Raw genomic sequence first — 16,074 nt, forward strand, 5'->3', positions numbered from 1 at the left:
TACATTTCGTATGTATCTTGGTCACAATTCTTTAAACATAGAACAAATCTATTGTTTATGTCATGCTCATGATAAAATAAAATTACTATATCGTTATCAGATTATACAGACATAGACACCAGCTTCAAAAATCCAGTTTTATCCAGTTTATGGTTATTAACGGTTCATGTTTTTCTAGGGTGAAGTGAACGAATGTAGCTTCCTCTTTAAAAACATATACAGTGTTTTATCCTACGTAGTTTATTTAGTTTCATTGAGACGTTAAAGTCACCGAACTTCCTGTTCGAGCTCTTATGAGCAAACTTCAAACTTCAGTGACAGAAATCCAAATAGGGTTGTTTAGGATTTGGGAGAACTGTGTAAAATCTGCTGTCAGCATCAGTCACACGTAGCTTCATTGTATTTAACCATGTTTTACAGTTGGGAGCCTGAAACCCCAAACAGAAGTAATGTTTCATATTCTGTAACGGACATCGGTCATCAGCTCAAAAAAATGTTTATAAGCAGTTGTCATAAAACCGAGGAAGGTCATGTATCAAGGTGATAAAACAGTGTTACGCCATTAAAGAAGGCCTGGGGTCTCCTAGACGACAAACACAACAAGGATAAGATCACATTTTTTCAGATCTGTGATAAAACAATATTCACATGCCCATATGTAAAACAGAAAACAAAGATCCTCTCCTGATGAGATTCCAATGTAAGAGATGAGGGGACTAAATCCACAGTCCAATTTTTTCTAATGAAGTGGATGTTTGCCAAAATAAATTGCCTGATTTTTATTTCCTCTGACAGCGTTTCCTTGCTGAGCTGCGGTGCAGGAATCGTAAGAAGAAGAATGAATTCAGTCCTAAAAAAACTGAAAGCTTGGCCTCAGTTCGCTTTGGTTCAACATAAGAATGTATTTTGTCCCGCGTCCTCTACATTGGAATATCGTTACAATAGAAAAGGATCTCTTCTCAGCCAGTATGGACAGCTGGTGCAATCACAGCGACCACAGCAGAAATGGGCATGTGAATATTGGTACAAAGACTGACTTGAGAAAATGTGAATCTGTCCTTTAAGGTTCTTGAACAGTCAGGGGGAGGATGGGGAAAAGGAAATAAAAGGCTTAAAGAAAGTACTTGTCACTTGTCAGTGTGTGCAGTGAGCAATATTGAACATTTGAGGGGGAGGACATGTAAAGAAAACAGAGGAACGAGGCAAAAAAACATGTCAAGAAGGACTTTAATTCTCCGGTCTCTGCTCACACACGCAGAATAGCAGGTGACATATGAGCTTAGGAAAATCTGATACCTTCACAATAGCCCAGCCACAGCCTGTGTCTCCAGCTCAGTCTACACACTACACACACACACACACACACACACACACACACACACACACACACACACACACACACACACACACACACACACACACACACACACACACACACACACACACACAACATGAAAGAGTGCAGGAATGCTCGGCTCAGGCTACATGACACTCAGCTGCTCATCAATTTTTAATCAGTAGAAACCCCCCTCTGTGGCTCGCCACACCACAGGAAAACACCTAAAGCTACTGACACACATGGCATTTTCTCCCGTTTCCTCTCTCACTGTGGATGCACCTTTAAAAATAGCTCGGGTTGAAATGCAGCTGAAATCTGCAACGGCCTGGAGAAAAACAACGCTGTTTCAATAAAAGACCACTGAAAATAAAACCTTTGGTTTCTCACGTCAGGATCGAGTTACAAACAACCAACCTGAGATACCTGAACACCCCGACCTCTAATTAGAGCCTAGAGGCTGATCTCATACACACACACACACACACACACACACACACACACACACACACACACACACACAAACACATCCAGAGACACTCATACATGTTGCATAAGCACAACTTTGTCACACGCCCTCCCACTGACACGCACTGGCCTCGATGTCCTTTGCATAAGGGCTTCTGGTTTTTTCAACGGTCGCTTGTAAATTCGGTCTGCAACAAGGGAAGTTCAAATGGGGAAGACTTCCTGTTCAAAGATTAACGTTAATGTCAACGTAGGAGCTATCGACCTGAATGCAGAGCAAAACTGTTGTGAGAGAAAGAGCTGGTGTAATGTGACAATTGTCTGCTGCAGGTGATGAATATAATCCACTGGTTCCTCACAATGACCTGAAACCGAGACCTGCTTCCACAAACATACAAGAGCTGTTTGTGTCTTTTGTGATGCCCTCAATGAAATCTCTACTGCTAAAAGACAATTTAGACAACTCAATCTGGCTGTAAATGTGTGTTGTTTAATTTACAATCATGTAAGAGTAAAGAAAAACATATATTCAGATGTGAGAAAATGGGACATTTTTTGCTTGAAAACTAACTTCAATCAGAATACTTGCAATTAAATTCAAACGAAGACTAAACTAGACTCATCGACTAATCCGACTTCCAACAGTCATGGCTACAGTGTTGAAATTGACCTGCAAATATCTGGGAACTGGGTTTGGTGACGGATTGAAATTGAGTGAAAACACAGATGTATTTGTGAAAAAGGCTCAGCAGCATCTGCACCACCTACATGAACTTAACTCCTTTGGAGTAGATCTGAGAATACTGACATTTTATTCCTCTTTTATTTAAAGTATTTGAACTTTTTCATGTATTTTGCTTCGCTTTGTCAAGAGGACAAGAACTGACTGTAAGGGGTTGTCAACCTCAACTCTTAACTTACCGGCAAAACACAAAGATGCCTGGCACAGCTCGACACTGAACAAGCCCTCGACAAGGCATATGAGATTATCAGTGACCCCACATGTGACTACTTTTAGCGAACGCCATCAGGACTGTGTTTGAGATTACCAGCATGTCAAACAAATAGAAGTTTGGTTTTATTCCAGAAGCCGTTAGACCTGTGGTCAGTTTGCCCTGCGCATACACCGAAAAACCCACTTGTTATTCTGACTTCTCTCTTTTGTTTTTAAATCATAATATGTACCTTCGTCTTGTTGAGCAGCTATGGACTGGCCACTGTTATAGATCCTTTTTATGTGTGTAGGTGAGTTGTTCATGTGTGCTTCGACGACACCGCTGCCTTGAATTGCTCCTTCAGAGACGAATAAAGTTCTCTTCTGAATGGCTCTGCCTTGAGCTAATGATGAGTTTGATAATGGATTAATCTGTTGATTGCATTGATTAAAAACGGCCTAAAAACATTAAGATGAAGTCTCCAAAATTCTTGTTTTAGCCAATCAACAGATACGCGCATCAGAACATACAGCTGCTATGATCAGACTGAGGCTTTGACACAGAGGTTGTGTATAGGACCGAGAAGAATAGGATCAAATGAAAATAGAGTGTGTGGAAGATGCAAAAAGGTTGAAACTAGGTCTACTGGAATGAAAAACCCATATTCCCAAGAGGAGAAATGATAAACCTATTAAAGATAGTGAAAGCAGTTCTAAAATTTAAAGGCCCCCTGTGGATTATTTGACCACTAGTAGTGTTATGAACTAATGTTTTCAAGAGTAGGCACCAGTTTTGTTTGCATCATGTGTAGCCATTACACTTACCAACAGTTGGTGGCTGTGACGTGCCAAGAAATGTAGGTTGCTGGTAAACAAACATGGACGTAAGCAGTGTAGGCTTCAAACTCACAATAATCTCATCTGCAAATGTTTCAGGAGCAAGGAAAATTTATTTAACAAGTATAATGATGCTTCCTGGTGAGAAACAGACAGGAAGATATTCAAATTTACAATGATATAAAAGAGAGAGAAACAGAATATTCTCACTTTCAAGAAGAAAGAAATGACTGTTGATAATATTATTTTTGTGGATTCATTTGCACTTGATCGGTTTAGTGTTTCAGCTGTATTCATGACAAAGCAATTCAAATACTAATGAGGCTTCATATCACCTTTTCATTCCCATGATCACGCCATTTGCTCACGGATTAACCCAATTTAGAACTACAGTAGGTGTCACCATCTTCCCAACCACCATCCGTGTACATTCGTGTGTCACCGAGCTGCTAAAACAAACCTAAAGGTTTCATCATCCCTCAAAAGTAATCTTCTATTTTGGATCTATTAGCTAGGAAGTATAAACTATAACCCTCAATCTTCAACACGTGTGTGTGTGTGTGTGTGTGTGTGTGTGTGTGTGGGACCTGACAGTGATGGACTATCCCAGGCTCTACATTCCCCAGACGAATGCAACTTCAAAAGATCAGGATATAAATGTAGGTGTAAGCATTATAGTGTGTGGGTTTACAATCCATGCATCAGTCCGCGCCACTGGTGGTTGCGGTGCACAGGTACACAAAATGCATGTGTGTATCCGATGAGCACTCGCAGGGTTATCCCCAGCAGTTGAAGCCAGTTGAAGCTGCATGATGCGGATCAGGAGCTCTCGAGTCAATAGTTCGCTAATCCCTCGGAGCTACGCCGCCTTCTCTCTGGACAGCTGCCACGCCGGCCCTTTAGTCTCACGAGTAAGCCGTGTCTGACCACGGCACCTTTCCCACGCGTAGGAGAAACACTGCCTCTGTTACTGTGTGTGTGTGTGTGTGTAAGCACACAAAGTGATTAGATGTGAGGTTACTGACACTAGATCACACTGGGTCCAATGGGATTCATTTGTCTAAATACAGATGTATGAAAATATGAACAACATAGTGCGACCCGCTACGACAAGTGTCAACACAGTGGGGTCTTATCTGCCACACACATCCAGGTGCAACATGCAAATCATTAGACCTGATATGATTCCACTTTTCTTTGATGAGGCTTTGTCCCTGGATAATATGTAACCTGTGGGAGGAAGCAGTAATGATAGATGGCTTCATTTGATTATGGAATGATTCAACCATTGTTTATCCACTGGCACTGCTGTACACACTGGAACAGTAGAAGCAAATTTCATCCATGTTTTTGTTCCTTGTTAAAGGGGTTTTCTTTGGGGAGTGTTTCCTTGTCTGATCTGAGGATCTAAGGACAGAGGACGTTGTGTGTTGTACAGATTGTAAAAACCCCCTGAGGCAAATTTGTGATTTGGGTTATAGAAATAAAACTGAGTTGACTCGACCAGTAGCAGCAAAATGGTGAGTTCAAGAACACATTTAGCGTGAGCTGTGAACTTTTTGGCAGTAGTGGAGAGTAACTAAGTACATTTGGTCACTGTCGTTTTCTTTTTATTATTCGTTTAATTTTATTTGATGCCACTGTATTCCTCAACTCCACTACATTTTAAAGGGAATTGTTGTTCTCCACTACATTCATGTGTCAAATAAAGACTTCTTTTTTTTCCATTAAAACATTGTTAAAGATTAAAACAATGGTTCCCAAACATTTTTGGCTTCACATGTGCTCAGTAAGCAGTTCCACCAAAGGGTTATTCCCTCTTTAAAATGTCTGAGGCCCAAAGGCGTAAAAAATATACAAAATAAAAATAAATAAATAAGTGTTATCTAGGGTGGTCTCATGACTCCACAGATATATCTTGTGATCCTTTGGTTCCCCTTTGGAGAGGACCAAACCCCAAGGTTGTGAACCACTGAATTAAACCACCTTATTATCTCCACTGGGCCCATTTTCTACACATTGAGTACTTCTACGTTCTCCTGACCTTTGACTTCAGGAGGAACTTGAATGCAGGATTGATGAATCGATTTACAGAAAATTAATCTGCAACTACTGATGGTTTTTGTTATTATTCAAGCACAAAATGCCAAAAACTCACTGGTTACAGCTCCTCAAATGTGAGGATTTGATGCTTTTTTTGTTATAAGTAAAAAGTAAACTGAATATATTTGGGTTTTGGACAGTTGGTCTAATGAAATAAGCAATGTGAATGCTTTGCCTCAGGTTGTAATCATAAAGGGATATTTTTCACAATATTTCTGACATTTTATAGACAAAACAATTAATCAAGAAAATTATCAGCGGATTAAAGATCGATAATGAAAATGATTGATAGTTGCAGCCCTGTAATGGAGTGTTTTTACATTGCTGCGTTGGTACTTCAACTCGTATAAAAAGGAGCTCAGTGCATCTTCCACCATTGTTTGGAAATGAGGAAATGATTCAGACTTTTTTACAAGTTTAAACCTCTTGAAGTTCATTTCGGTGAGCAATCAGCTGTTTCCCCCTTGTTCGTAGTTCAAGCTCACATGTTCTCTACTGGCAGTCATATACACACATAATCACATGAACACAAACACACACACACACACACATATATACATGCAGATGATTTGGATTCGGACCTTGGCCCCTTTGTTCCTAGTGCGTCCCAAATGCCAGCGGGTCACCATGTGGCCTCTGTGAAATGTCACGGTGTCAGGCTGCAGCGATTTATGATGGCGCTCTCATTAAATGTGATCAGGTGAATTAACCTTTTGTCTGTAACGATCAGGCCGGCCCTGGACACCACTCTGCCCTTTGGCCCTTTGGCTACGTGTGTGTGCTTACACTTTTTGTGGGACGATGCACTTTAGTCCCGGTTACTGCTGAGTATGAGTACAGATGAAGGGATATGTCCGTACTTGTTGGCCATAATAACATACATCAGTACAGAACACAGAGAAACACAGTGAGCTTGCTGTGTGTCTGAATGAAACCCTCAGCTGAGACCACCTGCTCTGTCACTGCTTCTTAACGCACTTACTCCTCCTAGTGGAAAAGTGGGAATGACCAGTGCACAAGGAATGTCATGTCTTTACCGTCCTCACTGCTTACTTTGAGTTTTTCTGCAACTCATCACTTTGGTCTTCTCAGATTTAGTGTCGCATCAAAAGCTCAAACTAACAGGTCAAAATGTGAGAAGTGTGAAAGCCTTTTCTTATGTCCACTGGGCACACACTCATAGTCACATCAGTGTTTCTACAGGGAGAGTCTGCCCTCTAGTGGTCAGAACTCTCATCACAATGAAATGAGAGGGAACTCAAAAAAACTGTATATATAAGAGCTTACATAAGCAACCACTATTTATAATTCAATCACATATAGGTATAATCAACCCTCTACTGCATTAACAATGTTTTTCTTCCATTTCACTTGTTTTTTTTTTTTTTTTGGGGGGGGGGTTGATATGAGAAATGTTTATCAAAACATACATAGGGTCACGTCTTTGTGTAATAATTTGGTAATTTTTCTAATTATGTAAAAGTTAGATGTGAACTATGAAAGTGAAAGTTTCAGAGTTTCCTCCACGGGTTTGTCTTATTATCCATTTATCATTATTATTATTATTATTGCCATACTAGCAGCATGTAGGTTGATCCATTAATGAGGTCCCTTCATGGTCCTCAGAGGATGAACCCTCTGACTTTGGTAATCACCTGTGTTTTTACCTGGCGTCTCCATGGAGGTCAGCTTTGTGGTTTTGAGTTTTCAACATTTGCTTTGGTGCAGACATTCATCCAATTCATTTGTCCAGTCCTGCAAAACTAATCACATTCCCATCAGTCTCAGCCCTACTTGTGTTTAATGCCAATTAGGAAATGTTATCAGCTATCAGGTTAAGCAAAGATAGCGGGAATGGCAAATATTACACCTGCTTGGTATCAGCATGTTGTCACTGTGAACCTGTTAGCATGCTGGCATTAGTATTTAGCAAAAGGCTCTCAGGTGTCCAAGCACGGCCTCCCAGAGCTGGTGACGTGGCTCTTGTTGTTCTTTGTTATCTTGATTTTAAAATGTTAGGCGTCACTTCTCTGGCATGTTGCCACACCTGGCTCTGCTTTCTGAAAGGGTGTTCCCGCACTAAAATGCAACATTATACTTGAGTTCCTCTTTGATTCATCACAAACATGCCTGAGATATTACAATCTGTAGAAAATTAAATATTTATAAAAGGAGGGGGTGTGAGGATCAAAAAGACTTTCTGATGCCTCAGAGCATCAAAGTGCAATAGAGGCTTTAGTGAGGCCTTTCACTCTCTATTGGAGGGTGTGTTTATTTGTGCTTTTGTGTGAGTCTACAACTGTATCTTCTACAGTACACACATTTGCATTGGGTTTTTTTTTTTAAACCAAAACAAACCAAAAAAGTTAACTTAAACTTAACTTAAAAATAGTGACATGCAATATAATCTCTATACTACTGCAGCACTAGGCCTGCAGTTAGTGAAACTCCCTTTAAGTTCCTTTTTTTAAAGAATGTCCACACTTCCAACAACTTCATTTGAGCCACATCTTAACAACCTCCACTGAAAATACACCGGTCTTAGATGCTTCTACAGGTACTTTCAAACTGCACTTCCATCTCTTTCACCGTTTCCCTCTGTTGCTCAGTCTCTAACCAAGAAGAGGTTTTGGCCGGCCTCCCTTAAAACCGCAGGGTAAAAATGTACAACAGTAACCCTTCACTGGCTCCATTTCCTCCTCCGTCTCTCCTGGATCGCTCTTTAAGGGTTATGACGGGGGCAGTGGGCTGGTGTGAAGCAACTCACAGTGTACACACAGACGGTGCCCATACTGCGCAGACTTCCTTTGAGCTTTTCATACTCTGCTCCGTTCCTCTGGCACTTCAACACACACTCACATTCACTTTGCGAATGTGAGTCTTGTGTGCGTGTGGCTTGTGGCCGAGCTGGAGCTGGCCGCATCTCCAACCAATACCCAGCTTTAAGTACACTGTGCTGGGTTTATTCCAGGCAACTATAATGGGGAATATTTTTCCAGCCTCCAAGCTTTCCCGAAGCAGTGCACAGTGCATCTTAATGTGTAGGCATGTGTCCTAAAGCCCTAAATGGAAGCAGATGTTCCCCTCAAAGAGTCAAAGTTTACATAGGGCTGTAATCAAGCGAGGGATTTTTTGGTATTTTTTCTTCTTCTAGTAATTTGAGTCTATTTTTCTGTCTAAATGAGCCTGGTGCGCTGCCTTGTGCGCATGGCTGAACTGCGCCGGGTTGTGCTGAGCTATGCAGCCACATATGGGAGTGATTACAGTCCAGTGTTTATCAGACCTCACTGAGGGACTGACTGTACGGCTGAGCGGAGCAGAACCGCCCTCGTGCAACACTTTTTCGATTTCCCAGCTACAACCTTCTATGGAAATCAGACATGTGATACAATATTGCACAAACACTGCGCAAGCAATCGTAATTCCTGGAAGCAACATCTTTTAAGGAGCTGCAACAATTTCATTAATTGACTAAACTAACCTACAACTATCAAGTTCAGTTTCCTCAAGTGATGTCACTTGAGTCCATGTAAGTTGTGGCTTACAAGTTTGAAAAAATGGGGGTGTGGAGTTATTTTACCAGACCTGTGTAGCCAGATCCTCATCTTTGACATGAGCCACTACTAGCACAACACACCAGTATCTCTGCCTGAACCGTTGGCAGTCATGTTGCATTGTGGGTAATGTAGGTGCCAGGTTTTGATGGAGGAAGAATGTGCAGAATAAAAAAAGACTGACGTCAGTTTAAAGTTGTTGACACCGATTCTTCATTCTTTCTAGTCTGAGCTGCAACAAACTGTTATTTTCATTTCAGATTAATCTGAACCAACTAATTGAATATCCAGTCTATAAAACTTCAGAAAATAGTGTCATCGCAATTCACAAAAGTCTAAGATGACATCCTCGACTGTCTGGCTCTTTCTGACCAACAGTCCAAAACCCATTTACAATGATGTAAAACGCTGAAAATCCTCCCATTGAAGGAGCTGAAAACAGAGAGTTTGGATTTTTTTTGCTTAATGAACGACTCAAAACAATGAAACAATTATCAAAATACTTTCTGCCAGACAAATAAGCATTGCAGCTCCACTGATGCAAGAGGAAAATCTCTGGCTGTGATCAGTGTCCAATGCGCATGAGAGCAAAATATGATTCACTGTATGTAAAGCAGACGAGGGCCTTGAGTCAGCAAAAATGTCAGTTGGTCCATCATTTCAGCAGCTCCCCGCTGGATGCTTTATGACAGACTGCAACACAGAGGGAGCCCCCGGCAGCCCAGCCTATCACAACCACTTTCACTCCGTCTGTAACAGAGCACATCAGTATGGTCCTGCCCATGTACGGTCTGTTCGTACATTCTTAGATCTAAAAAACATGAAAAACACGTCTGACAGTGAAAACACATGTTCTTCATTCACAGAACCCTTTGAAGCCTACTGTAAAAGCTTCACCAGGAAACCACATGAGGACAAACCCTAATACATATTTCCTTCTGCTTTTTTTTTTACTTTTAAGACACATATGTTTAAAACTCCCTCAGCCGTTTGTTTACAAAGCACGTGAACTCAGCACGGTGCACTTCAGCCACATCTGGAACCGGTCTTGTGCCAATCTAACAAGCAGCAAGCTACAGCAGAACCCCTGGCAACTGTAGTCACAAAACATTGTGGGTTTGGCAGCGGGCGAGGTTAATGAAGACACTGATAGCGTTTCAAAGCAAATGCACTCAAACAACCCCTGAAGTGAGGGGTTCAGGGAGAAAGGAGAGCGAGAGGGCGAGTGAGGGATAGAGACTGTCAGAGCTTCAGAGGCTGCAGCGCGTCAAGGATCTATTTTTGCTCCGCTAATGTGGCTGAGGTTGCAGGGTGAAGTTATCACTGCTTTCACGATTTTTGTTGGGTGGGTGAATGGAGTCATGCACGGATGGTAAAAGCAGGGAGGGGCTGAATGACATTGACAAACTGAGTGGACTGATTAATGAGCAGCGAGCATTAATCAAAACTCATTAATCCACACGTCAAACCTAATCTTTCCCTCTTACATTGTAAACAGGCTCTTTATCTGAACGTATTTGTTCATTTTGAGCTGCAAAGTCAAACCATAGTAACATGCTGTAATCACACATTGCCCTGCTTTGGGTTGATGAGAAATAGGCTTTTCTTCTCTCATGGCGATTCTCCCTGCCAGTGCATGCCTTTCCTTAAATGAACTACAAATGTTCTGTTATGGATTGACGAGCGAGACCCAAAAAGATTCCACGCGATGAGGTTAGTTTCCACCACATCAGAATCCGCTGATGCTGGATTCATAGAAAGCATGTTGCTGACTTCTTGCGATTTCTGATACGGAAACATGTTCCTCCGGAGGTCAGGGTTCGTATATTTGCTGGTTTGTAGCACTGCCCGGAAGCAGCGTCCGTTCACATGGTTTTCCTCGGTCTCGCTGGCACTGTCTCTTAGAGTTATGTTTGTTCTGCCAGCGCGTGGTCAGAGTCGAGCCAGTGCTTTCTTGGCTCCTTCAAGTGTCAGTGCGTAGTCTAATCTTATTCACACACGATTAGCCGGGGCCGACTGGAAGTGCTCTGACACAGGCCACAGCCAAGAGCTCAGTGACAGGCAGAGTTGATGGAGAAACATGACTCGATTGTTATGGAAAATAACGGAAAGCGACACTAAATAGGTTAGGATTTGTTGTCACTGGAGCACATCCAGACTCACTTCTGTCGAGTTCAACACTCCAGGGCAAAGGGCTCGTCGGATGTTGTGTGTGCTTGTGCTCTGGCATAATAAACTCAAAGAACACTGCTGATTTAGAGAGAAGAATCTATTTTTGTTATTACACACATTCCTTTTGCTTGTCAAAACCTGGCGCCCTCTTTACCCATAATGCAACTTAACCACTGACAGTTTGGCTGGAGGTTTGGGTGTGTTATGGTAGTAGTGGTCCTTTATGTCCTGACAAATGTGGACAGACACACACACACACACACACACACAACTACATATGTACTGTGAATACACAGACACACATACATAAGCTACAAACATGCAACAACTTACACCTAGCAACCACCTGCACCCAGCACAGCACAGCAGGAAAACGACCAAACAATTAGTTCCAGTAGTTCGTTGAACTTTTCTGCTTTCACCTGCAACTCTGCGGCCACTGCCATCAGTGAGAGTGTCTGCCAACTGGCAGTCCGCTCACTGTGTTAGCTAAGGCTTAGTCACGATGAAACAGTGTCCAAAACACAGTCAGAAATAATAATGTGATGTGATGTGTTTACCTCAAAGCAGATTAACTCCTGGGTCTTAAAAGAGATCATGACAGCTTTACCCGATGAACTGTTCCTGAAGATTTTGGATTTTTGGTTGTGAGCTCCAACAGTTAATCGATTGGCATATTGACAGGAAAGTATTTAAAGTCAAATAAAATAACTCAATAACAATGTGTTTGTCTTATGAGAACGTAAACTGAATATCTTTTGATTTTAGGTGGTTGGTTGGACATTTCTCCTTGGATGTTTTCCATTTTAGTTTTTTGACATGTTGTAGATTAAATGATTAATCAAGAAAATAATCACGTTAACTACCAATGAAAATAATCTCGTTGCGGCCTTAGAGAGTTCTCTAATGTGCTGTCTGATGCCTCTCACACTGAGACTCTGTAGTCTAGAAGAAAACGAGGGCAGATCAATATCTAGATAAAACTACCTCATGACATACTTCCACAGGCGTAACATATGGGAACACTTCAGCCATTGTGTGTGTGTGTGTGTGTGTGTGTGTGTGTGTGTGTGTGTGCGCGCGCTCACGTGTGATTACGCACGTGAAAGCAGAGTTGTAACATACAGTGCATGTCCTTCTGAAACTGTCCAAATGTGTTAGGTCTGTATGGCCATGCCCCTCTGCAGCACAATGAATTATACACAGCCTCCTCAGCAGCAGCCCTTTACTTGAGTGTCTTTCATATCCCCTCAGTATAGTGGAGAATCTATTTCCCCATGCAGTAGCACTTCAGGCCCGGCCCAGATTGATTGTCTGTTAAACTGCTAGTGTCTGAGAGACAGTCTGCCAGGAAGCCTCACAATGTGAGTCTGGGTCCACAGCATGCAAGAGAAGGAACAGACCCCTTCACTGCACTGGATAAATCAAGAAAATTAGATGCGATGCGTGATTTGAAAGTAAGTGCTTGGCACAAAGCTGGCCAAAGTCAAACCTCGCCCCCGCATGCGCCACGCACCCTGAATACACTATACTGTATGCCTCTATTTGGAAAAGGGAAACCCGGCAGCCTGGGGGGGATATCTCCAACACACAAGTCTTGCCATCACAAACACACACACATACTGAGACAAAGTAATCAGCTGTAAGAGCAATGAAGCGAGATCCATGAGTAAATTTGCGCGCCTGCACACCTCCACAGATCGTCTGAAATAGCAGGAAATGAGAGTGGAGGTGGGAGGACTGACGCTGATACGACCAGAACAATAATCCAAAGACAATGCAATCAAGACGATAAAGACTGGAGCTGCAATGATTAGATGACTGGGGAAAAATTAATCAGCAACTATTTTAATCATCAATTTACTGATGAAGTCACTTTTTCAAACAAAAAGGTCAAACATTTGATGTTTCGACTTGTGAGAATTTTCTGCTACTCCCAGTTTACATGGTAGTAAATTGGACATTTTGGGGTTTTGACCCAAAGGCCAGGGGTATTTCACTTGTTCCAGTTTGGGTCGATATAGCACAGACACAATGAGCTATTTTGACCCAGTGTTAATGCTGGCTTTTGCATAACTGCTGGACTATTTACCCAATCTAAAATCTGGTTATTCTGACCCAGTTGTACAAGCTCAAGTTTTATCATAAAACTGTCACAAATGAATGAGTGTAAATGACGAGTATATGACGTTAAAAACTGCACAAGATACACCTATTATCAACAATAAAATACATGTGTGCGTTTCACAGACAAACATTAATTGACTACTTCAGGCAGATTAATCGACAATGAAAATAATCTTCAGTTGCAGAGCTACTGAAAGCACCCCAAAGATTACTGAATGTCTTATGATGCTTTAACACAATTGCCATCACAAGTTCCTGGCAAACAAACCTCAGGAAGAACACTGCGTGATCATGCAAAGAAGAAGAACCGGTGTGACATCAGTAAAAGTGAAAGCCTTCACCAAATATTTACTGGTCCAAACCACAGCGCACAAACGTCAGATGGATGGACCACAGAGGGAGCTGGGCAGATTAAGACATGTACACAGCCAGTGCCATCCTCCTGGAGGAGCCCACAGGGTGCCACATATCTCTGAAACCTCCCGGAGGTTCGCCAATAACCAATTACACCGTTCAGAGAAGTCATATCAGCTGCACATGATGTGGTCTATCTGCTACCAAGACCCTTTGCCTTCATGTGTCTGTTGCCTTTCAGACTCTCTGTGTGTGTGTGTGTGTGTGTGTGTGTGTGTGTGTGTGTGTGTGTGTGTGTGTGTGTGTGTGTGTGTGTGTGTGTGTGAACTCACTGATCCCCAGCTGTGCCTCAGTGGCATCAGACTACAGCCGGTGATCTGAACCCCTCAAATATTCTCCTGTTCTTTTGGGGTTTTTTTTTTACGGGGGGGGGGGAATTAAAACCTGCATATTTCCAGCCCTCTATGGCACAGGATTGGACAGCATTGGGGGCCTTGTGTTTGCTGGGCTGCCCAATCAACACCTGACTTTGGCTATAAAATGATGATTGACAGTGTCCTGCCACTAAGCGACACTGTCAACATTGCAGTCAGGTGCAGACGACACGTATCCGTGCGTAACGAATCCCCCCACAGTCAGATAGGAGATGTGAACGCACAGTGTTGAGATTTAGAAAATAAAATTAATCATTTTTAAAAAATATAATAAAAAAAAAAATGAAGATGAACAAAAGGAATCTGGATGTTTTAGCCACCGAGGAGGGAAACAGAGACGGTAGTGTGACTACTCGCTCTTTGGATGGACAATATGATTTGGGGCATCCCTCCGCTCCAATGCTCGCGCGCGCGCGCGCGCGCGCACACACACACACACACACACACACACACACACACACACTCACATATACACACAGCAGATGCTGGCTAAATCACCAACCGACAAGGTGCAAGACACCCATTAAAACTCATTGCTTTGCCTCGTGTAAAGTGCCACTTCTGGGCAGGGGCGAGCAGTTTCTGTGGGATGGTCTAGCCATTTTTGATCGCCCCTCTTGTCCCAGACAAAATCGGCTCCACCAACAAAAAGAAGGACCTACCTGGTAATCTCGAAGCTGCAACCTTTCCGAAGGAGCAAGGCTCTCTTCCGCATGATGCCTTTGTCTCTGCCGAGGTACACATTTTTATCTGAATTCATGGGTGCTGGGCGAGCAGGTTGACTCTGGGAAACAGCAGGGCTTCCTTTCCAAGGAAAAAAATAAGTCAAAAAATCGAGCGGTGGACTGCGAGAGGCGGAAGACAAAAAAAAGAGGCAGGCTGGCCGAAAAAGAAGAGGAGGGAAAAAAATCCTTTGACGCTCGGCTCACCTCAGCGGAGCAGGGAAAGTGATCTTGCAGACTTTTTTTTGCCCCCCTCAGGCTAAACACAAGACGGTGTGTTGAAGCTTTCAGAGGTGCATGGTGTCGGGGTTGGTGGTATCTCCATGCGGGCTTTATTTTGGAGCGGGCTGTATGCGGGACTGCTGCAGTTGTCAACCTGAGCCGTTGTGCTGAGGATTCCCCGCCGCCACAAAGATCCTGTGATCCTGAACTCTGGAGCCCACAGCGCTCCTTCAGCCTCAGCCCGACACTGAGTGGCTGCACGGCATTGACTGAGAGAGAGAGAGAGAGAGAGAGAGAGAGAGAGAGAGAGAGGAGAGAGAGAGAGAGAGAGAGAGAGAGAGAGAGAGAGAGAGGGAGGGAGGGAGAGAGATGGTGCTGGTCAGAGTGAGGGTGAGTGTGTGTTAAATTGAGTTACTTTATGCGTGGGAAAGGAAGAGAAAGTGACAGAGAGAGTTGCACGTCAAGCCTATAAAACACTGCTGTTCTACTTATATTCATAAAGCCAGAATTAAGAGCAGCCTAGCTGCAACATCCATCACATAATATGTGGGATATGCATATAGTTGTTTTTTTGAATTGCTTAGTAAAACAAAGACAATCCGTCTGTTTTAATGTGGTGACTCAGGGTGAACAACAACAATAAGTATCATCATCTTTCTGTAGACGGACAGAACAGTTCCTCCACCTGAGGAGATGTCCATTAAAAGTAACCATCCATTTAAGTGAAGCTCACTTGGACGGAGGCTTTCCCCCATTAAAGTCAAACGTAAACTTTTTTTTTTTTTTTTTGGACAAGAGCCATTTGAGATGT

At 42.6% G+C, this 16,074-nt stretch overlaps 1 protein-coding gene across 4 annotated transcripts in view; it reads right to left on the reverse strand.

Moving 5' to 3' along the window:
- The window catches only part of garnl3 (GTPase activating Rap/RanGAP domain like 3), a 70,694-nt gene extending 55,166 nt beyond the window's left edge, over nucleotides 1-15,528 (reverse strand). For 3 of the 4 annotated variants that reach the window (XM_056403217.1, XM_056403216.1, XM_056403213.1), the window contains exon 1: nucleotides 14,982-15,528. In XM_056403217.1, coding sequence (XP_056259192.1) covers nucleotides 14,982-15,079 — 98 coding nt within the window. In that variant the 5' untranslated portion in view covers nucleotides 15,080-15,528. The remainder of the gene's footprint in view (nucleotides 1-14,981) is intronic. The other variant, XM_056403214.1, reaches the window with a different exon arrangement.
- Between the last annotated feature and the right edge of the window lie 546 nt (nucleotides 15,529-16,074).

The sequence above is a fragment of the Seriola aureovittata genome, chromosome 18, assembly GCF_021018895.1.
Source record: "Seriola aureovittata isolate HTS-2021-v1 ecotype China chromosome 18, ASM2101889v1, whole genome shotgun sequence".
Taxonomy (NCBI): Eukaryota; Metazoa; Chordata; class Actinopteri; order Carangiformes; family Carangidae; genus Seriola; species Seriola aureovittata.